We start from the raw sequence: 23,041 nt of genomic DNA on the forward strand, positions 1-23,041 counted from the left end.
ATTAAAGTTTGGCCTTGATTATATTTAAGAGATGGTAGAAGATCCTGGGAGAGAAAACGAATTGATGTTGAATCTTACAGGATTTTTTTCCTAAATAATATTTTGTTAATTTGAGGAATGACCTGCTGTTTGGCATATACTTTGCAATTTTAACAGTTTTATTTTAAAATGAAGAATTTGTGAAGCCATAAGTATTTTATAAACCAGAGTCTGATTACTCTTTTCCATCTATTTTTTAGATAATACTAAATATTCATATAGTCCAGGATGTCCGGTCTTCTACTGTTTACAAGACATCATGCGAGTCTGTAGTGAATCCAGCACTCACTTTGCTACTCTTACAGCGAGAATGTTAATTGCCTTGGATAAGTAAGAAATGTCATTAGGAAAAAATTTCAAGTTCTATAAAATATTCTCAGAATATTCTTCAGACATGAAAATAACTGTAGTTTACAGCCAGCTTTTGAGAGTACCATGGTAATATAACACGCGATTTTGTATATATGTTTCTGAATTCTCTTAAGTTGTTGATTGGCACCAGTGGAGGGAGTTTCCACACCAGGAGTCCCCCACACAAATGAAATCACAGGTCAGGACACAGACACACAAATGTCTGAGACTAATCTCAATACAGATTTTATTGGTTTGCAGCAGATTGTCTCAACTCTTTAAAATGATGACAAGGAAGGCAGTTCTATAGATGCAACAGTGGCCTAGGACCCTACTGTGGGGCAGTTCTGATAATAGTCTACCAGGGAGCAAGTCACTTTAACCTCTACACCTTTCCTTTCCCATTAGTGAAATGAGGCTGCCACCCACTGATGCTATAGTGATGTTATGGAGATTAACATAATGAAAATTACAAAGTACACCCAACTTTTTTGGAAGAAGGTATTATTATAACTAATATAAAGAGAGAATGTGAAAAATAGGTATGTTATTATGTGCCTTAAGCAACACAAACACAAAGAGTAAATTACTTAACTAGTAACAATAATCAGAACCTCCATCGAGGCAGTTTGAGTCTATGTTGTCGCAAGGCTGTCCTGTGAATAGAATATTGGCTTGTTCATCTTCACTGCTGAACAAGGACTACTGTGGTTTGTTCTTCCTATTTTTCAGGTGGTTAGATGAGCGACATGCACAATCTCATTTCATTCCAGCTTTATTCCGACCTTCTCCTCTTGAGCGGATAAAAACTAATGTCATCAACCCAGCATATGCCACTGAACCTAGCCAGACAGAAAACTCACTTCATATGGGCTATAGTGCATTAGAAATAAAAAGTAAGATGTTAGCCTTGGAAAAAGCAGATACCTGTATCTATAATCCTTTGTTTGGCTCAGATCTCCAGTATACAAACAGGGTAAGTAAGCATTTGAAAGAACTGCTGCTTATACCTTCAAAGGCAATTTCACAGGGGTCCATAAGTGTCCCTTTGTTTTTCTCTATAAAAACTTTATTTTCACTTATGCACATCCAAATAGCAGGTACTAGTGCTTGTCTTGTTTGAGGGATTTCTAACTTACAGGGTTCAAATTTTGGGTTCTTTCCCCCTATTTTACCAGGTAGATAAAGTGGTAATAAATCCATACTTTGGCCTCGGCGCTCCAGATTATTCCAAGATTCAGATTCCTAAGCAAGAAAAAATGGCAGAGAAGCATGAGCAGCGTTACAGAAGACAAGTACAGTTTGGCTTTTATTCTGCTTTCCCTCCTTTTCCCAAAGCCCAGTGCTAGAATTATTGTTTAACATTCAGTATACACATACACATACACACATGTATTCTTTTCTCCCCTGAAGTCCTCTGCTTCCTTGCTGGCAAACAGAAGTGACCCTGGGTTCTTGAATCCTGTGTTCATGAAGCACAAGCTGTGGCAGGTTCTACCAGCCTGGAAAAGCTTTGAGCACAGGCCCAATGATGAATTTTGTCACCTAAAGACCAGCCTAACTGGTTGGTCACAAGGGGCCATGTCTTGGATGGGTTGCAATCTCCATCAGTGAAGAGAAGTACTCACACTCATTAAACAATGATGTGTGAAATGTTAATGAATGTTCTCATAGAAAAATAGTTGTTCTTGGGGGCAGCTAGGTGGCACAGTGGATAAAGCACCAGCCCTGGACTCAGGAGGACCTGAGTTTAGATCCAGCCTCAGACACTTGACACTTAACTAGCTGTGTGACCCCGGGCAAGTCACTTAACCCTCATTGCCCCACGAAAGAAAGAAATAGTCGTTCTTTTGCTTAAGCTTAAACTCATTTTTACTGCATATTAAAATGCCCACTTTTTTTTGTTTTAAAGTACACCGTAAATTGCATTTCTTTTATCATTATTAGAGAACATCAGTGGGTAGATGATTTCCCTCTACATCGAAGTGCCTGTGAAGGAGATTCCGAATTATTAAACCGACTTCTCAATGATAGTTTTTCAGTAAACCAGCTAGATAATGACCACTGGGCACCTATTCATTATGCATGCTGGTAAGTAGCTTTCTTAAAAAAGATTGTTATATTCCACGTTTTTGTGATTATTGTGATTTCGGTGTTATTTAAATTATCATTATTTAATGTTTGTTTCATTTATACAATGCCCCAGTACTTTGTGTAATGATTTTAAAAATCAAAAGATACCAATTACTACCTTGGGGAATTGATTTTTTTACGGTATCTCCATGTATGTCGTATATTTGATACCGTAATCAGTTGACAGTAATTAATGTTGGAATATTGGTAAGTAATTGTATACCAGGAAGAGAAGATGGGCTGGTCACATGGCCAGAACAGAGAATGACAAGTAGGCAAACAGAATTCTCCTGACACTTTTGATGTGAGGAGAAAGGAGGGAAAACCCCAACTCACTGGGTGGTCTCCCTAGGGTGAACTTTGGAAAGAGCAGGAACAAATGTCTCAGGATGGGCAAGAGTAATGGATTGCAGTCTTCATTACTCTAGAGAATTCCAAATAGGTGAGATTACAGATCCATTAGAATATTTATAAGGCCTTTTGGCAAGTTGCTGGCCATACAGAGATTTAAAAAATAGCACAAGTCCTTGTCTTCAGAAACTTTTTATCCTACCAGAGAAAGGGTGATGAGATGATGTGGGAAAGGCTATAATCAGTGCCTTGGATAAGCATAATACAAGGGAGAGAGTGTTGGGGTCGAGATAGAGATCCAAATAAAATGCCCTATGGAAAGTTAAGAGAGAACACTTTGAGCTGTGTTAGATAAGAGAAAGTTTACCTGAGGAGGTAGCACCAGAATTGAACCTGGATAGGAGGTAAAGATGATGAGAAGCAGAGATGAGGAGGGATTGCATTCCAGACACGAAGGATGCCCTGTGCAGGTATACAAAGGCAGAAGGCACAGCAGGCTCAGTTCAGCTGGGAGTCAGGTTGTAGTAGAACCTAACTCTGGTGCCTAGAGTGGAGTAATGTGAAGGTTGGAGAGAAATTGTAGTCAGATTGAAGAGGATCTTTAGAGCATGGTGACCGTTGTGAGGTGGGTTTTGTTGTTTTTTTTTTGTGGGGCAATGAGGGTCAAGTGACTTGCCCAGGGCCACAGAGCTAGTAAGTGTCAAGTGTCTGAGGTTGGACTTGAACTCAGGTCCTTCTGAATTCGGGGCCAGTGCTTTATCTACTGCGCCACCCAGCTGCCCCCGATGGTTGTGAGTTTTAAGCAAAGACAATAGGAAAGTCTCCAAATGAGCATGGACTTGACATTGTCAGAACTGTTCCTTGTGAAGATTATTTTGGCAGCTTTGTGAGGTATGGATTGAGGAAGTGTCTAGTACCTGGGCACTTGTGGGAAAAGCTCTAGCTCTTCAGTCTTCCCTTTGACCAGAGCATTTACATCCATCCCCTTCCTTTCCACCTGTCCAGTTTCTGCACTTTCTGCAGGACTCAGCCTCATCTCCCCGTTCTCCAGTCAAATCTTCTCTGGCCACTTCTGCCCAAAGTGACTTCTCCTTCATTTGAACTCTGGTGTTGTTTTTTTTGTGCTCGATTATAACATTTCCTATATTGTTTTATTGGTTTGTTAATGAAACCTTGTATAGCTTAATATTTTTCATGTTTACACCATCTTCATACAACCATATTGTGAACCTCATTAGGGAAAGGACCTTACACACCTCATATCTTTTTGTCTGTTCCACAGGATTTACAAATATCTTGCACTAATAGATACTAAATGAATATTTATTGATTTGATTTTTATTCTTACTTCATTGGTCTAATTTGCTGGTCCTAGTTTACATCAGATTATTGGGGCAGTGTAGACATTGTTCATGAGTTTCTTTTCTTGAGGTTATTTTGAAGTTATTGAATTGGGCCCTTAACTGTCTATTAACTTGAATTGCCTCATTTAAAAATTTTGACATATTTCTTTATCTATACCTTCTAAGTGAGCAGCTAGGTTGTTCAGTGGATAGAGAGCCAGGCTTGGAGTCAGGAAGACTCATCTTCCTGAGTTCAAACCCAGCCTCAGATACTTACTAGCCGTGTGAACTTGAACAAGTCAATTAACCCCATTGCCTGTTTCCTCTTCTGTAAAATGAGCTGGAGAAGGAAATAGCAAACCCCTCCAGTATCCTTGCCAAGAAAACCCCAAATGGGCTCACCAAGAGTCAGTCATGACCACACAACAACAAGGGCATGGAGCTTCTTATGCTTTATTTTACTTTATATTTCTCCCTCTTCCACTCCTCCTTCATTTGTATTGGAAGTTATGTCTTCTCCCAGTCCATCAGAAATAGCAACACTCAGCTTGAACCAGAACTACTCAGAAGAAACCCCTAGCCACCAGAAACATTTACGTCAATGTCTTAATCCCTTGTTATATGTCCTAGAAAACCTTGGCAATCTTTGGAATATTGTCTAAAAATAGGATGACAAAGTAAATCACAGGTGATTTTTTTTAGTTAATAAGTTCTGTTTTCTGTAGGTATGGAAAAGTTGAGGCCACTCGCATGCTATTAGAAAAAGGAAAGTGTAATCCAAACCTCTTAAATGGACAGCTTAGTTCTCCCCTTCATTTTGCTGCTGGAGGTGGACATGTTGAAATAGTGCAGATCCTTCTAAGCCATCCAGAAGTGGACAGAGTAAGTAGCTTTCACTTTTTAAAAATAGTGACTACACAAGTAAATACCACCATAGTACTCAATTGTAGCCCTTCCAAGAGTCTGACATTGAGAGCTATAAATGTAGATGAAAACAATTCATATTTATATGCAAGTTTTGCTTTTGTACCTAGGAATTTAACCAATATCCCAGTAATTTCATTTATTTTAAAAAGCATTTGATTGATTTATTTGTTTGTTTGTTTTTGCGGGGCAGTGAGGATTAAGTGACTTGCCCAGGGTCACACAGCTAGTAAGTGTCAAGTGTCTGAGGCCGGATTTGAACTCAGGTCCTCCTGAATTCAGGGCCGTGCTTTATCCACTGTGCCACCTAGCTGCCCCCAGTAATTTCATTTTAAAATGTTCTTTCTGTTTCTAGGATGAATACTAATGTTTCTTAAAAGAAAAACAAAATAACTCTTGTAAAGCATTGGTTGTATCTGTAATCAGAAAACGAAAGATACAGAATGAAGTTTTTGAACATTAGTCATTGCCCATGTATTGAACATACACAAAGTAGTAATTACTTCAAAATTTCCTAAGTGACAGACCAAAGACTGAAGAAGAATAGTGTAGAAACGGTAGCAGTGAATTAAGGCACAACAATACTGTCCTACTATTGTATTATTGAGAATCAAAGTTTAAGGTATTGGGGTAACTCTAGGAATCATTAATGAACTTTCTGCTTAGAAAATGGCATGATGCTTACAATTGCTTTTTCTCTTTATTTGCAGCACATCATTGACCAACAAGGGAGGTCTCCTTTAAATGTCTGTGAAGAAAACAAACAGAATGACTGGGAAGAGACAGCAAAACTGTTGAAGGAAGCCAGAAACAAACCAGTAGGAGTTGTCTTTTTAAACAGATTTCACCTGTCGCATGTTTTTAAGTTCACTTGTTACTTATGAGTCTTTGACAAGGTAGTAAAATTATTGATGGCAAGCCATTAAATATGCAAATTCCAGGTCTGAGGCAAGGGACCAGATATTATAGCTGGTTGATTAGAATTACTCTGATCACTCCATGTTTTGTGATTTTTTTCAGCTGTACTGACTGACATTTGCTTTTGCTTGGCAGACACTTTCTTTCCATTAGTAGGACAAATCAAAAATATAAAATTTGTAGAAGGAATGTTTAAAATATTTTTATATTTTGGTAGAGTCAACATTATTTTTAGGTAGAGTCAACCACTTCAGAGGCTTCAAAAATTTCTGTTTTCATTAAACCAAGACCTGCTTCTTAAGATTTCTAAGGAATACTATGTTAAAACTGTCTCAAGTTATTGCATGTGCTTAAAAGTTACCTATTTCTTTAAAAAAATTCACTGATTCATAATTTTCCTTCAGGGCAGCTTACCTCCCATAGGTAGACAAATTAGTTAGGTTTCATTGCAGTGAGTTGTTTCTTAGTGTGGACAATAGGTTTTCATTTGTCCCTTTTGTTGTTATTCATTTGTGTCAGTCATGTGTGACTCTTCATGACCCCATTTGGGGTTTTCTTGACAGAGATACAGATACTGGAGTTGTTTGCTATTTCCTTTTCCAGTTCATTTGACAGATGAGAAAACTGAGGGAAATAGGCTTTAAGTGACTTACCCAGGGTCACATAGCTAGGAATCGTCTGAGGCCAGATTTGAACTCTTAAAGATCAGTCTTCCTGACTCCAGGCCCAGCACTGTATCCACTTATCCACTATATCCAGCACTACCCCACTTAGCTGCCCCTTCTAGATACATAATGCTGTCTAATATATTATTTTGCTGAAAGGACTGAAAATTATTGGTGATTTGAATCTGCAGTATTTCTCAAGCACTTAAGGAATCTATTTTTTCCATTGTGTGTACTCTCTCCAACAATATAGATCACAGACTTCTTTCTTTGTCCTCAAGAGTTTCTGGGGCTGATAAATTCATCACTCTCTGAGGAGGGAAGAGATGCTATTATCCTAAATGAGCTGGCATAACCTGTTAATGAGCCTCAGATAAGGCACAGCATCCAGCACTGGGCATACTGTGCTCTAAGCTTTTGCATCTTGGTGGGAGTTCTCATAAGACAGGCATAGCTAGCTGGTGTAGCTTTGAAGAACCTAGAGTCATTTCCACTCCACAGTGAGGCACCAGTGTTGTAGTATTACAGTAAAGGATTATGAACAACTAAAGGAGATTTTTACGTCAAAAGAAACCATTTGAAAAACCATAGAAAATAATTTTCTAAAGTCCATATTTGAATCGTTATATCAAGCATTACCAACCCAGTCTTTCTCTCTTATCGACCAACAAGAATCTATTGAGGGGCCTTCTCTGTGCTTTGCATTTTGCTGGTATTTTTAAGGATTCAGAAAAATGAAATGTGGCCCGGCCCAATCCATCTAGGAAGACAAGGTTAATGTTTGGAAAGCATAGCAAGTAAGATGAGGCAGAATATAATTGGATGCCCAGGGGTCCCTGTTGGAGATTTCTAATTATTTAGACCTTGGACTGAACCTAGTTGCATTCCACTGGGTAGGGTCTACCATTCTGAAGGCTTTGAGAGGCAGGACTTGAACCCCTTGGTTCTAACTCTAAGAATTTCTGCCTATTCTGCCCACGCCCAAATACAGACTTTCCCCACAGATGCAGCATTATTTTTTACCACGTATACAAAACCAACTGGACTTATTGCTTACAGCATACCTTGAATTTGTAGTGGGTGCAAGGGGCTCGGCCTTGTGACTTTCCTGTTATTCTGAGCAGCCTGGAGCAACAGAAGGGCTTAGTATCTGGACTGAAAGGACCCTGATTCAAATCCTGGATGAGTCCCAAGATCTTACCAGGGCTTGGACTTAATCCAGCTTGATCTGTGATTCTCTGTTTAGAGTGTTAGAAGGTCAAGGGGACAAAGGATGCTGGTGTAATATAGATAGTGGTGAATTAAAGGGATACCAGTATTTGATCTTTGCATCCTTAGGACTTCTCTTATAGTTGCCTCATGCCAAACATCTTTCTTGTTGCTCCTTTTCTCCTGACCTACCCACCATGTGATAGGAGTAGTGTGTCTCCACACTGGGCTTTGATTCCTTTCTTGCTCACTTAGAAGCTGTTGTTTCTTCAGGGCATCATCTCTCCTTCCTATATTCTCCCTCAGGGATGCTAAGCATTTCTGGTTTTGGACACCTTTTCCATGACTTTCTTTCCTTGTAGCCATCTGAAAATTCCTTACATTTCCCCTCTACCCAACCCTAGATTCTTTAATCCTCCTATCACAATCATCCTTATTTGCAAATATCTGGGGGGGGGGGGGCGGGCATTGAAGGTTAAGTGACTTGCCCAGGGTCACACAGTTAGTGTCAAGTGTCTGAGGCCAGATTTGAACTCAGGTCCTCCTGAATCAGGGCCAGTGCTTTATCCACTGTACCACCTAGCTGCCCCCACAAATATCTTTTACTTAGGATTTGTTTGAACATGTTTCTGTATTTGCAGCATAGTATAATATGCCTTAATTTGTCAGATAACAGTGTTGAGTACATAACAGAAGTCAAGGTTAGAGAAAAATGGAGAGATCACTGTTAGGATTACAGCAAACTCCTGCTTCTAGCACAGTCTTAGAGTTAGCTCTGTGTTATCAATATGACATACATTAAATTTATTTATTTTTTTTATTTAGAATTTTCCCCAAGTTACATGTTAAAAAAACCAAAATTTTTTCACACTGATGTTTTTTAAAACTTTGTGTTCCAAATTTTCTTCCTTCCTCCCTAAGAAATCAAGCAATTCAAAATAAGTCATATATGTGCAGTCATGCAAAACATCTTCACATTAGTCAGGTTGTGAAAGATAATAGACAAAATAACTTTATTTTGTTGTTGTTGTTTTTGTAGGGCAATGAGGGTTAAGTGACTTGCCCAGGGTCACACAGCTAGTAAGTATCAAGTGTCTGAGGCCAGATTTGAACTCAAGTCCTCCTGAATCCAGGGCCAGTGCTTTATCCACTGTGCCACCTAGCTGCCCCCGACAAAATAACTTTAGAAAGAGGAACTAACAAAATAAAATTATACTTCGATCTGTATTCAGATAATATCAGTTCTTCCTCTGTTGATGATTTGCATTTTTCATACATCCTTCTGATAGCATCCTGCTCATCATTTCTTTTACAGTTACTATTGCTAACTGTATTACCCTCCATCCTATTCCCTCCCCTTGATATTTACTCTTTTTTCTATCTTCTTTCACCCTAACCCTCCTTGAAAGTGTTTTGTTCTTTATTGCTTCTTCCCCCAAATCTTCCCTCCCTTCCTTCTCTCTCCCCTTATCCCCTTCCCCTTCTACTTTCCCTCAGGGCAAAATATATTACTATACCCACTTGAGTGTGTATGTTATTCCCTCTTTGAGCCAATTCTGATGAGAGTAAAGCTCACTCACTCCCCTGCTCCTTCCCCACCTTCCCCTCCACTCCATAAGCTTTTTCTTGTTTCTTTTATGTGAGCTACTTTACCTCTCCCTTTCATTTTCTTCCAGTGCATTTCTCTCACCCCTTAATTTTATTTTAAAGATGTCATCATGGGTCAGCTAGGTGACACAGTGGGCAAAGCACCAGCCCTGGACCCAAGAGGCCCTGAGCCCAAATCTGGCCCCAGAAATAAGCCACCCCAACCTGCCTGCCCCACAAAAAACAAGGATAAACAAAAAAGAAATGCTTTACATATATCATCCCTTCATATTAAATTCTCACCTGTGCTCTCTGGATATGACATACATTATATCTGATAGGTTGGGGAGAGGATCCAAAATGAGAGGTTCTCCCCCCCCCCCCCTTACCGCCTTAGCTCTCCTGACCACATTATGCCATGGGGAGGAAGTCTGAGCTCCTGGGCACTGGCCTGCCAGCAGGGCTTTACACCTCACATGACAAGGTTGCAAGTATTTGGTTTTTCTTTTTTTCAGTGGGGAGGAGGGAAGAAGAGAAAACTCTTGTTATTAGAAAACAAATTTTAATTTTTTAACTCTTTGCGATATGTCATGTCACTGCCTCCTAATATCTATCCTCAGTGTCATTCAGATTAGATCCTGAGAAAAGAGAAGAGGATAGAGAAGGGAAACTGCCTGAGGAAAAAAAAATACAGGCAGCCCTCATCTTTAAAGATTCTCTTCAATTCCACTTTCTGAGTTCACTCAATACTGCTTAGTTTCACATGTGCTTGGCTTTACTCAGTCAGATTTGCTGCTTGTGCGCGCCATCTAGTGGCAACAGGGAGAATTAAAAGGGTCTTGTCTTTTTTTACCTTTCTGGGAAGGAGTGAAATGGCTGTTATAAATACAAAAGATATCAATAAACTGTATTTTTTAAAGCCTTTCAACATTCTAGAAAGTTAGTCTAACTAAAAGTTTTTGTTACACCATACGTATTTCGTTTTAGACCAAGTTTATTATAAAGCAGCATTTTACTGTGATGTGTGTATATTCACTGTACCTCACTGCCTCTCATACAGAAACGTATACACACACTCACACAATCAACAAACATTTATTAAGTGTCAATGTGTCTATGCTTTATGATACATAGTAGTCCCATGTACAATCAGGGTGTACTGTACATGGATGTATGTATCCTTAGACTTGGAGCAAATCCTATTATTTTAAATTATTACAGAACTGTTGACATAACCTCCTGGTAATTATGTTATTGACATGCAAAAGTATTGGATTTCCCCAGTAGTCAATACACAGTTAGCCAAAGGAGCTGTCAGTGGGAATTTCCTCCACCAAGAGGTTACCATTCTAATGTGACTTATTAGATGAGTGTTAGCTACAGGAAATAACTAGTATTTGTATGAACTGCCTATGGTCACACAACTAACAAGTGTTAAAAACTAGATTTTAACTCAGAAATCCCCAACTCCAAGCCCAAGACTTTGTCTCTTTCAGTGGTCAGTGATCAAACCATTTCCTGTCCTAACTATTTTAAATTGGGGCTTCAGTTCACACCTATTGGGAGTTATTCACATCCATCCCCTCCAACCACTGGAGAACCTCCTGGGCTACTTTGTGTCTCAAACATCCACTCTGCTTTCTTACCTTCACATATTTGCTCAGGCTAATTTCCCATGAGGAGTGTCCTTCCTCTTCACCTTTACCCACTGAACATCCATCCTTTAAAGAGCAAACAAATATCACCTTCCCATGAAGTAACACTGCTTTCCCTCAAAACTTAGAAAACCGTGTTCTTTGTATCTTTCTAATATATTTGTAAGTGAAGCCTCCTCATGAAGGCTATGCCATTCTGCCCAAGTGCCTGCATGGCCTCCCCTTTGGCCATCTTATCCCTCTTACATATTCCTCTTTCTCTCCTTGCTTTCATTTGCCTACAAAGATGCTCAATTCTCCCTAATCCCCCAGAAGTTACCTAACCCATGACCCTTCTAGACTTTCTACCATTCTATCTCCTGCCCTTCCATGCTAGACTTATTTAAAACAGAGTAAAGATAATGGACTCAGCTGTTAAGTTGAGGTGGTGGTAGAACATCCCAATGAAAATGAACTTATTTGCACAAGTGGAGGAAATGAGAGAGAGGAAAGAAGCAGTGATTCTGAGAGTGTGGGGGTCGGAGGGGGGGGAGGGATGCTGAGAAAGCTCTTATCCCGTGGCCTCACTCTTCTCCAGAGCAAACTAAACTAGTCACCAGTTGTAAGTGTGGAGCTTAGGATTAGGGTGGGTGGCAAGAAGAAGAGGTTTTGAAGCAGTTGCTTCTGACTCTCTCCTCCCCCGATCTGCTTCCTATCACCTACTCCACCCCTTCTCATCCCCCTCCCCTCCTACTTTACTGCAGGGGAAGAAAGATTTCTATACCCCATTGAGTGTGTATGTTATTCCTTCTTTGAGCCAATTCTGATGAGTCAGGTTCACTCACTCTCCCTTACCTCCCCCATCTACCCCTCTGCTATACAAGATTTTTCTTCCTTGGGTTCTTAAGTCTTTTAGAATTGTTTGATTTTACTATATTAATGTCATGGTATAAATTCTTCTCCTGGCTCTGCTCTCTTCTTCAGTCTGTATCAATCAATACAAGTCTTTCCAAGTAAATTTGTTTTCCAGATTATACCACAGCAATCAGCCTCTACTTGTATTGGCTCCCAGTCTTGGTCATTGTACCTGGGTACAAATGATAAGCCTATCCTACCTCCACTAGAACCCTTACCCCATTTCATCTTCAGTTCCATTCCGACTCAGTTTACTCATTCCCTCTTCCATTGTGCCTTTTGGGATCTCCACTCTATTGTCTACAAACTCCTTATACCTTTGAGTTTCCATCTTTAACAAAACTCTGGTTTTCCTCTGTGACACCACATTCCCATAAGCCCTCTTTTTTTCCCATTCTTCCCATCTCTTTCTGGTTTTTGTTTTTGGTAGGGCAATGAGGGTTAAGTGACTTGCCCAGGGTCACACAGCTAGTAAGTATCAAGTGTCTGAGGTTGGATTTGAACTCAGGTACTCCTGAATCCAGGGCTGGTGCTTTATTCATTGTGCCACCTAGCTGCCCCCATTCTTCCCATCTCACAAGGCCAGGAAAGTCTGTTCAACTCTCCTCTCATCCTTGCTCCTATCTACTGATTTTTAAGTCATTGACCAAATTTTTTTTCCAGTGAGTTTAAGCCTCCTAAAGATTTCTCCTGTGCCATCTTTTAGAGATTCTTACATTTCTTGCAGAAAGCTTAAGGAAGGGACTGTAAATCTGTGGATATATATTTTGTGCAGCAATGGGCAAGTCATTTAACCTTTCTCACTTTACTTACATGAAAAATGAGCTGCTTTTGTAGCATGGCTCTTGGGCCACAGAGTTAATTAATTATATCCTGAAGTTGTCCATAAGTGACTAGAGGTCCTAGCAGTTGGATAATTGCCAATAAATATAGCCAGCAAATTCTTATTTGAACATTAACCATATTAGAAATCTAGTTAACAGAGCATATGGTTTCATTCTTTCTGCAGTATGAAAAGGTCCGGATATACCGAATGGATGGCTCATACCGTTCTGTTGAACTAAAGCACGGAAACAACACCACAGTACAGCAGATCATGGAAGGAATGCGTCTCTCTCATGAAACACAACAGTATTTCACTATTTGGATCTGTTCAGAGAACCTCAGTAAGAAAATTGTCATTATACTGTAAATATTGTTGCTAAATGTAGAATAATGCCTTGGGGGTTCCTATGTTACAAGATTGTAGAAATACTTCTTCTCTACTAGTTTTACTTTCCTCTTTGTACCATCTCTTCTTTGCCATTTCTTTTGTTTGGGGCGGGGGGGGGGGGGGGGTGCGGCCAGGTGGCGCAGTGGATAAAGTACCGGCCCTGGACTAAGGAGGACCCGAGTTTAAATCCAGTCTCAGACACTTGACATTTATTAGCTATGTGACCCTGGGCAAGTCATGTAACCCTCATTGCCCCACCCAAAAAAAAAAAAAAACCAAACCATTTCTTTTGCTTTATACTTATTCATTTTTTTCTTATCCATTTTTCTTAAGATCAGGTAGAATTTTTAATTAAGAATCTTTCTGTCTGTAAAATGGAGGTAATGATGTGTGAATCCTTACTGAGAAAAATTAGTCTTATGTTTGTTTTTGGCAGATTGCTGTGAGAAATGAATATTTCATATTTAAAAACTAATTCTTGTGGTAGAACAAAGGTTTTTTCCCCTTTTCTACTTCTTCATCCAGAAACCAACCAGTGTGGGAAATCTCTTTTTTAAATTTTTTTTTTTTTTGGTGAGGCAATTGGGGTTAAGTGACTTGCCCAGGGTCACACAGCCAGTAAGTGTTAAGTGTCTGAGGTCACATTTGAACTCGGGTCCTCCTGACTCCAGGGCCGGTGCTCTATCCACTGCACCATCTAGCTGCCCCTGGAAATCTCTCTTAAAAATTTACTCAGCCTAAGATCTTAACAGACAGTAAAAGAAATTCTGAGTTTGGGCTAATGGGTATATTCCTACTCATTGTGTTTTTCCAGACTTCCAGATAGGAAATATCTCTCTGTCTTAACAAGTGATATGGAAATTGATGTCTCTATTAACCAAGATTTGGGTAACCCAAGACCCTTATTTTAAGTTATAACCCACCTCCTATTATAATGTTCACTCTTGGGCAGCTAGGTGGTACACTGAATAAAGCACTGGCTCTGGATTCAGGAGGACCTGAGTTCACTTGACACTTACTTGCTGTGTGACCCTGGGCAAATCACTTAACCCTCATTGCACCACAAAAAAAATTTTTTTTTTAAATCACTCTTTTGTTGCCCAGTGAGAGCTGATTTTCACTCTCAGGTAAAACCCTTTTTCAAAAGACTTCATAAATATCAGCAACAATGAGCCTATTTTGTTGACTGCTTCATAGACATAGTCAATAAAATTGATTTTAATTTATCCATAAACTCAGTCTCTTGGGACTTTTTAATCATCACATTGCCCAGGACGAAAATAGCTCTTTTATCATATAATTTATTTATCATTATGATCTATTTATTTTAGCTTATAGTTAGCAAATATTCCATATTTATTTTAGCATTATAATACAATATAATCCCCTTGTTTAGGGAAGAATCGATAGAAAAGGAAGAAATGAGATTGCTTTTTCTTTACAAGACAAAGAATTTTGAAGTACTATTATTGAATGAAATAAAGAGTTGAAAGTGAAAACCTTTCTGAGGAGATTAAGCTTTGCATGTAGAAATTTTCAGAAGTTTTAAAGAAATGTATTCTGACTAACAAGAAAATATCATCTAGCACTCTTATGTCTAAATCACTATTAGAACATTATTTCATCCAGGTAAAACTTGGATTTAAAAGGATAAAAAAGTACAAAGAATGTGTTTACGTGATTAGGAAGATATGTTTTCCCTTTGAACCATCTTACATATTGTGTGTGTGTGTGTGTGTGTGTACACATATGTGTGTGTAGAATCTATATAAAATGTGATCATATCCAAAACATTTTTCAAGTATTTTGTATATATACACTAGTACTTCAAGAAAAATTTTTACTGCTCAAGATGGGGATTTCAGTTTGCTGCTCACAGAGGAGAAAAAATGAGCACATTGTTAAGATAATAGTTACTGATATCCACAAGGCCTATCAGATACAAATAGCTGTCAGATCAAGTTAATTTTGAAAGTCCAAGTGTTTTTTTGTAATAGAGAAGATGCAAAAACATAATAGCAAAATATAGAATACAAATAAAACTACTTAATTGGTAGAAGTCATGATTCTTTATCCGTTTTTCATTCATATATTCAGAATACAGACATACTGCTATACATAAAAGAGACGCCCTTCAGTTCTCAGATCACATCTCTAACTTTAAAATGGACTAGTAGGAAATGGCCATGTGTGCTGACTGGCTTGGTCTTCTGTAAATCAAGAGATGCCAGTCGTCTCATTTCTCTCCTCACCACATCAACTTTTTTTCTTCCCATGATAGTGAAGCAAAGAACAAAGTTCTCTTCCCAGCTTTGCCACCTCAGGCATAGCTGGGCATCTGACTCAGCTATGGCCCTTCTAATAGGGGTAAGCTCTGCAGGTGTTTCTTGGAAGACTCCTGGGTGCCTATCATCATCCTGGTGACTCTGTCATTATTGCCCTTATTTCTCCTGCTGACTGGCTAACAATGGTCGTAGGGAAAGGACGAGCCAAACCAACTTTCACAGTCGATGAATCAGGAAATGAACCAACTCAGCCTAAAGATTTCTGTAATTCTAAATCTTTAAGTAATGAGCTCATTCACTCCTTCATTCACAGTTAATAATAGCTGACACTTAGGTAGTGTTTTGTGTCTTTGTCTTATTTGAGCCTCTTAACAAGCCCATGAGGTAAGTAGATAGTGTATGTGTGTATCATTATATGTTGATAATTACATTGTATATGTTACATGTGCATAAATACATATGTGAATGATGTATAGTAAATGTTTTATAGAAGAAGAAATTACTTAAGGGATATGACACTGCCCCCAGGGAGAGTATTCACAATCTAGGAGAGTATTCACAAGCCTCTCCTGGCTCCCAGGTCTAGTGTTCTTTCACTGCCTTCAGAAGGGCAAAGAGTGCCAGAGGAAGACATTAGTTTTTAAAGTCGTCAGCCCCAAGATGGTTTGGGTTTGGGTTTTGGTTTTTTGCAGGGTAATGAGGGTTAAGCGACTTGCCCAGGGTCACACAACTAGTAAGTGTCAAGTGTCTGAGACCAGATTTGAGCTCAGGTCCTCCTGAATTGAGGGCCAGTGCTTTATCCACTGCACCACCTAGCTATCCTCCCCAAGATGGTTTTTAAACTTTCTAATTCTACCTTTCTTTTTATATATGAAGTTGCCTTGTGAAGTACTCTTACATTTTTCCTATTTTCCACTGCCAAGTTTTTATTAGTTTTATATCAAAATACAGTTTTAAACTTGATTTGATTGTGTATATTTTTACCATGAAGCAAAAGTAATCCAAATCGAGTGGATATGTTAGAGAGGCAATTGAATCTGGTTAGACTGGTCATCTGGAGTCTAATGATATTAAAGTGTGATATAGTGGAAAGTGTATTCGATTGGGAGTCGAGATCTGGGCCTTAATTCGATTTGTGCCACTAACTAGCTGTGTGACCTTAGACAACTCATTTCTTTCTTTTCCTTATATAAAATGAAAGAGTTGGACTAAATGACCCCTCTAAGGATTAACATTTATGATTCTTGTGAAATCTACCAATTGGAATATAATCCAAAACATTTTAAGATAATTGAGGACTTTGGTTAAATTTAATAGCCCTTATTTTGTTTTTTTGTTGTTGTTGTTGTTGGGTTTTTTTTGTTGTTGTTGTTTTTTTGCAGGGCAATGGGGGTTAAGTGACTTGCCCAGGGTCACACAGCTAGTAAGTGTCAAGTGTCTGAGGCCAGATTTGAACTCAGGTACTCCCGAATCCAGGGCCAGTGCTTTATCCACTACGCCATCTAGCTGCCCCCCTGTTATTTTGTTTTAAGATATTTTCTAATTATTCTTAAGATGGCATTAAACTGAAGCAGCTCTTTGCATGAATCTTACTTTTTAAAGAAGGGAAGGATTGTCTCCTAATTGGTATGAATTCAATATTTAGATTTAACTATTTGCTTTGCACTTCCTCTGCATGGATATGATTGATTCACTGTTATGTAATCATTTACAAAAGGAAAGGTTTTTTTGTTTTCAGGCCTTCAGCTGAAGCCCTATCACAAACCCTTACAACATGTTCGTGACTGGCCAGAAATACTGAATGAACTGACAAATTTGGATCCTCAAAGGGAAACACCACAGCTTTTCCTAAGGAGAGACGTGAGACTTCCATTGGAAGTTGAGAAAAAGGTTTGCATAGAAATTCTCATTGCAGCAATTGCATTTATTGAGTACCTACTACCATAGAGCACTGTACCAAATACTTGGGGAGGTACAGAAAATTTAGATGATCTAAGCAGAGCAGCTGTGAGGTAGCCAAATGGACAGAATCCAAATAGAGAATAAATACTTTTCAAGTACTTGACCATAATTGTGAAGCTACAGTGTAAGTGAGATTTATAGGTTAATACCTTGCACACTAGGTATGTCAGTCTTGAGAATTTACAAAATGAAGTATTGATCATTTTTGTGGAATTATTTATATAAATATAATATAAATGAATATAAATCTAAGCATATTTCCCTGAAGAGGTAAGTTTTTAAAAGGAAGAGAGGACAGGGATTAATGAATGGGATTGGATAATACTTTTTGGGTGGAGGAAATTACATATCTAAAAGACAGTTGAAAGCTGTTTGCAGACGTTGTAGACAACCTTCTTTAGAGCAGAAAATCTACCATTGTTAGTAAAACAAAGTAAGGTTGGCTAGATTGGATTGGAATGGTGTCTGTTCTAGGAGACTGCCTGCTTGGTGACCTAGGAAGTTAGGGTATGGAATAAGCTTTCTAAACAGCTTGTTAACCCTGCTTCTAAACAATTTTAAAAATAGGAGTGCTATTTTAACATAGCCCTCAGGGAAGAAGATTTTGACTGCTGTGTGTAGGATGAATTCATCAAGGGAAAGACCTGATAGAAGGCAGATAAAATAGATATGAGGGTCTGATTGAAGGTGGGGCCTGTGGAAATTGGGAGAAAATAGATCATTCAAGATCAGTTAACATCATGGCAGCAAAATATATAGTCCAGATTTCCACATCTCTTTTCTCCAGAGATTTCGATTTTTTAAAGTACTTATAAATAAGGTCAAAACATCTCCAACTATAAAAATGTTACTGTCTTTATCCATACTTAAGGCAGCTAGGTGGTGCAGTGGATAAAGCTCTGGGCCTGGAGTCAGGAAGACTTATCTTCCTGCGTTCAAATGTGGCTTCATATATTTACTGTGTGACCCTCGGCAAGTTACTTCACCCTGTTTGCCTCTATTTGCTCATCTGTTAAATGAGTTGGAGAAAGAGATGGCAAACCACTCCAGTATCTTTGTCAAGAAAACCCCAAATGGCGGGGCAGCTAGGTGGCACAGTGGATAAAGCACCAGCCCTGGAGTCAGGAGTACCTGAGTTCAAATCTGGCCTCAGACACTTACTTACTAGCTTTGTGACCCTGGGCAAGTCACTTAACCCCAATTGCCTCATTTAAAAACAAAACAAAACAAAACAAAAATAATCCTACCTCCTCATATTGCTACCTAAGAGAACATCATTTACACATGAAGACAAATATATGTGTTCATACAAATCTCCATGTAATCTCTGACAAATTGTCAGCATAAAATAAGAAGTTTCATAGATACCTGAAATTTCATACATTATCCAGAAATAGCAATTTTTTCTCCTACCAGGACTCCTAAATAGAATTTTAATAATTTTGAGTTGCAGTGGGAGGAAGAAGCAGAAGATGACATGAATAGTTCTCAGATTACATAAATGACACCCTGATCAAGAATGTACTCAGTTACTTAAGTGTTTTTTTTTTTAAGTGAGGCAGTTGGGGTTAAGTGACTTGTCCAGGGTCATACAGCTAGTAAGTGTTAAGTGTCTGAGTCTGGATTTGAACCCAGGTACTCCTGACTCCAGGGCCGGTGCTCTATCCACTGCGCCACCTAGCTGCTGCTAGTTACTTAAGTGTTAATCCTTAGCTTCTCTAGTTTTATATCGTTCGTGTATGTCTATACTCATTTTAACTCATTAAGCAATTATTAAGCTCTTACCGTGTGCCAGGTACTATTGTGTAAAGTACTTTGTATACAGAAGCAAAAATGAAACAGGCGCTGCCCTTGAGTAGCTTACATTCTGATAATAACTGCTGTTTATGAAGTGCTTTTATAGATATTAGGATGCAGCATCTGATTTAGGGGGCAAAGAGGTAAAACACTAAGAATGGGGGACCAGGCAAGGATTAGGAAAGGATTTGTGTAGGAAGATAGGGCCTGAGCTGTCTGGAAGGGGGCCTGAGATTCTAAGAGGTGAAGGTGAAAGATATAAGGCATCCCAGAGATGAGAGAAAGCGCATATAAAGTTACAGAGGCAGCAAATTTAAAATATATATGTATATGTTCATATTTAAAACACCCTTTTCACCTAGACTATAATAATAATAGCTTTAACATTTATTAGCACTTACAAATGCCAGGCACTCTGCTAAGTGCTTTAAAATTATTATCTCATTTAGCCTTCATGGCAAGCTTGGTTGTAGGTGCTTTTATTACCCCCATTTTGCAGATGGGGAAACTGAAGCAGAGAGATAAAGCCCAGAATACCATAATTAGTTAGTGTCTGAGGCCATATTTGAACTCAAGTCTTCTGTTCTAGGTCTGGCATTCTATCCACTGTACCACTGGCTATTTAGATAAAAGTATTTCAAATAAATGGACATTTTCATTTTAGCTATGTACAGTACAAAAACAACCATGATTTTTGCCATTATAAATTAAAATCTTTATGAAATATTTATCGTAAGTTTTATCTATTTTGAAGAACAAAAAGGAAACATTTCCATATAACTGATAGAAGCTTTAATGATATACAAAGCATAAATATAGTACAGTGTTAGAAGAGCCTTAGAATTAATTTAGATTTTAGAAATTATCCATATTTCTAACCTCACTGTTAACTTCAATAGTACTGCCTCACTAATGTTCAAGGTGTAGTTTTATCTTTTTCCCATTGTAAGAAGAAAACGTTGCATGTTAATCATACTTTTTTTTTTCCTTGTAAAGATTGAAGACCCACTAGCCATCCTTATTCTCTTTGATGAAGCCAGATATAATTTGTTGAAAGGCTTTTATACATCTCCTGATGCCAAGTTGATAACGCTGGCAAGTCTACTGTTGCAGATAGTTTATGGGAATTATGAAAGTAAAAAACACAAACAAGGTTTCCTCAAGTAAGTGTTTAAGTTATGTTAATTACATAAAGATATTCTGATTAATTTAAACATTACAATTGCTCTTAATAAGTGGGGGGATGGGTTGTAATGAGGGTTCCTGATAGAAGGAAATAGTAGTGTTCTGCATTGAACATGGCAGGGTAGAGGTATGATTTTGTAAGTTGAGTGTTCTGATGCTATGCAGATCAAACAGTTAGCAAGCATTCATCAAGTACTTCCTATGTTTTTGTTTTGTTTTTGTTTTTTGTTTTGTTCAGGCAGTGGGGGTTAAGTGACTTGCCCAGGGTCACACAGCTAGTAAGTGTCAAGTGTCTGAGGCCAGATTTGAACTCAGGTACTCCTGAATCCAGGGCTGGTGCTTTAACCACTGTGCCATCTAGCTGCCCCAAGTACTTCCTATGTTCCAAGCACTGTGCTATGTGTCAGGGATACAGAGGCAAAATTAAAACCATTCCTGCCTTCAAGAAACTTATACCATGCAAAAATTATTTACATTATATTTAGTTATTCAGCTTGAACTTAATATTTTCTTCATGAAATCTTAGTCATATGTTTGACAGAATCATTGCTATACTCTACTGTTAAATTTATTTATTTAACTTATATTGGTATGTTATAGTGAAGAAAATCTAAAATCCATTGTTCCAATCACCAAATTGAAAAGTAAGGCGCCTCACTGGACAAACAGAATACTTCATGAATACAAGGTAAACACTTAGTAGAAATATTTGAAACTCTTAATACATTACTTGCCATTTCATTAAATTAGAACTTTAAAATATTTTTCTTAATTTGATAATCTCAGAACCAAAAAAATGAAATGACTCTGTGGATGCCATTCCTGAGACTGGGATAAACTGTGGGAGGAGAAGGGACTGAAGGGTTAGAAGGTTTTAGATTTAGAGCTGAAAGGAATGTCTTGGATCTCTTGACGTAGGGATCATATCACTTCGGTGGAGGGGGTACCCCCACCATGAATCGGTGACCTTATCAGTGTGTACATATGAGAGGGAAATGTGCTTTTAGATAAGTAATTGTCACCTTCCTTGTAGTCCTCTTAAAACCTACTGTTTAGGTCTACTAGAAAAGAACCGTTCCGGGCCACTATTAGGCAATTTTACGACCAAGATCTGAGTAAATCTCCAAGACACTAATAATTTTCCAAATGTAAATAGTCCTAGTTATGTGAAATTGCTTTCTTTGTGGCAGTGTAATATGGTAGTTAGAGTAGAAGGGTTTTACTTCTTTTTTTTACCCTTTTTCTTTTTCGCTTCTTCACCTCTGCTTCTAGAACCTTAGCACAAGTGAAGGTGTCAGTAAGGAAATGCACCACCTTCAACGCATGTTCTTACAGAATTGTTGGGAAATTCCTACCTATGGAGCAGCTTTTTTTACAGGACAGGTATTTACAAAAGCAAGTTCCAGCAGCCATAAAGTCATTCGGGTTTATGTAGGTGTGAACATAAAAGGATTGCATCTCCTCAATATGGAAACCAAGGTAAATAAATGTTCACTTGTTTTTGACTGTTCATATAAACATATATAATTCTGAATCAGTTAAAATAGCAAATAGGCATGAGGCTATGCATACACTTTGACCCAGTAATACCACTACTAGTGGTCTGTATCCCAAAGAGATCACAAAAAAGGAAAAGGACCCACATGTACAAAAATATTTCTAGCAGCTCTCTTCATGGTGGCAAAGAATTGGAAATCGAGGGAATTCCCATCAATTGGGGAATGGCTGAACACGTTGTGGTATATGAATGTAATGGAATACTATTGTGCTATAAGAAATGATGAGTAGGCAGATTTCAGAAAAACCTGGAAAGACTTAAGTGAACTGATGCTGAGTGAAGTGAGCAGAACTAGGAGAACATTGTACACAGTAACAGCAACATCGTGTGATGATCAGCTGTGATAGACTTAGCTCTTCTCAGCAATACAGTGATCTAAGACAGTTCCAAAGGACGGGTGATGGAAATCCACAGCCAGAAAAAAGAACTGAGGAATCTGAATTCAGATTGAACCATACGGTTTCTACTTTTATTGTTGTTTTTCTCTTTTGAGGTTTTCCCCTTTTGTTCTGATTCTTTTTTCACAACATGACTAATTCAGAAATATGTTCAATGTGATTGTACATTTTTAACCTATGTCAGATTACTTTCTGTCTTGGAGAGGGGGGACGGAGAAAAATTTGGAACTCAAAATGTTATAAAAAATAAATGTTGAAAACTATCTTTACATGTAACTGAGAAATAATAAAATACTTTTATAATTAAAAAAAAAGGACAACGTAGCAACCCTGATTTGGGAGTCTGCAACCAATTCATTCTCCTGTCTCTGTCACTTAAAAACTGTGGGACCTTAGTTTTCTTTGATGCTGTTTCCTTAAATATAGAAGGAGGAAATGAAGGATAAACTTGATCATTTCTGTTCTTTTGTTCCTCTTTGCCCTACCCCATCTACTCTTTCTTGACTGGGCAATGCCAATTTTGTCTTGTATCTGAAATGTATACTTTCCTATCACCAAGTCTTTTCCTACTATT

General features: G+C 38.3%; 1 protein-coding gene across 1 annotated transcript in view; it reads left to right on the forward strand.

The window, feature by feature from the left end:
• KRIT1 (KRIT1 ankyrin repeat containing) overlaps window positions 1-23,041 on the forward strand; it is a 46,644-nt gene that overhangs the window by 18,426 nt on the left and 5,177 nt on the right. Inside the window, 12 exon segments of the mRNA XM_043966724.1 lie at window positions 240-369; window positions 1,123-1,366; window positions 1,569-1,646; window positions 1,648-1,685; window positions 2,338-2,481; window positions 4,943-5,099; window positions 5,852-5,959; window positions 13,079-13,235; window positions 17,306-17,457; window positions 20,323-20,489; window positions 21,112-21,199; window positions 21,784-21,990. Of these exon segments, the coding sequence (XP_043822659.1) occupies window positions 240-369; window positions 1,123-1,366; window positions 1,569-1,646; window positions 1,648-1,685; window positions 2,338-2,481; window positions 4,943-5,099; window positions 5,852-5,959; window positions 13,079-13,235; window positions 17,306-17,457; window positions 20,323-20,489; window positions 21,112-21,199; window positions 21,784-21,990 (1,670 nt within the window).

Source organism: Dromiciops gliroides, chromosome 5, assembly GCF_019393635.1.
Source record: "Dromiciops gliroides isolate mDroGli1 chromosome 5, mDroGli1.pri, whole genome shotgun sequence".
Lineage (NCBI taxonomy): Eukaryota > Metazoa > Chordata > Mammalia > Microbiotheria > Microbiotheriidae > Dromiciops > Dromiciops gliroides.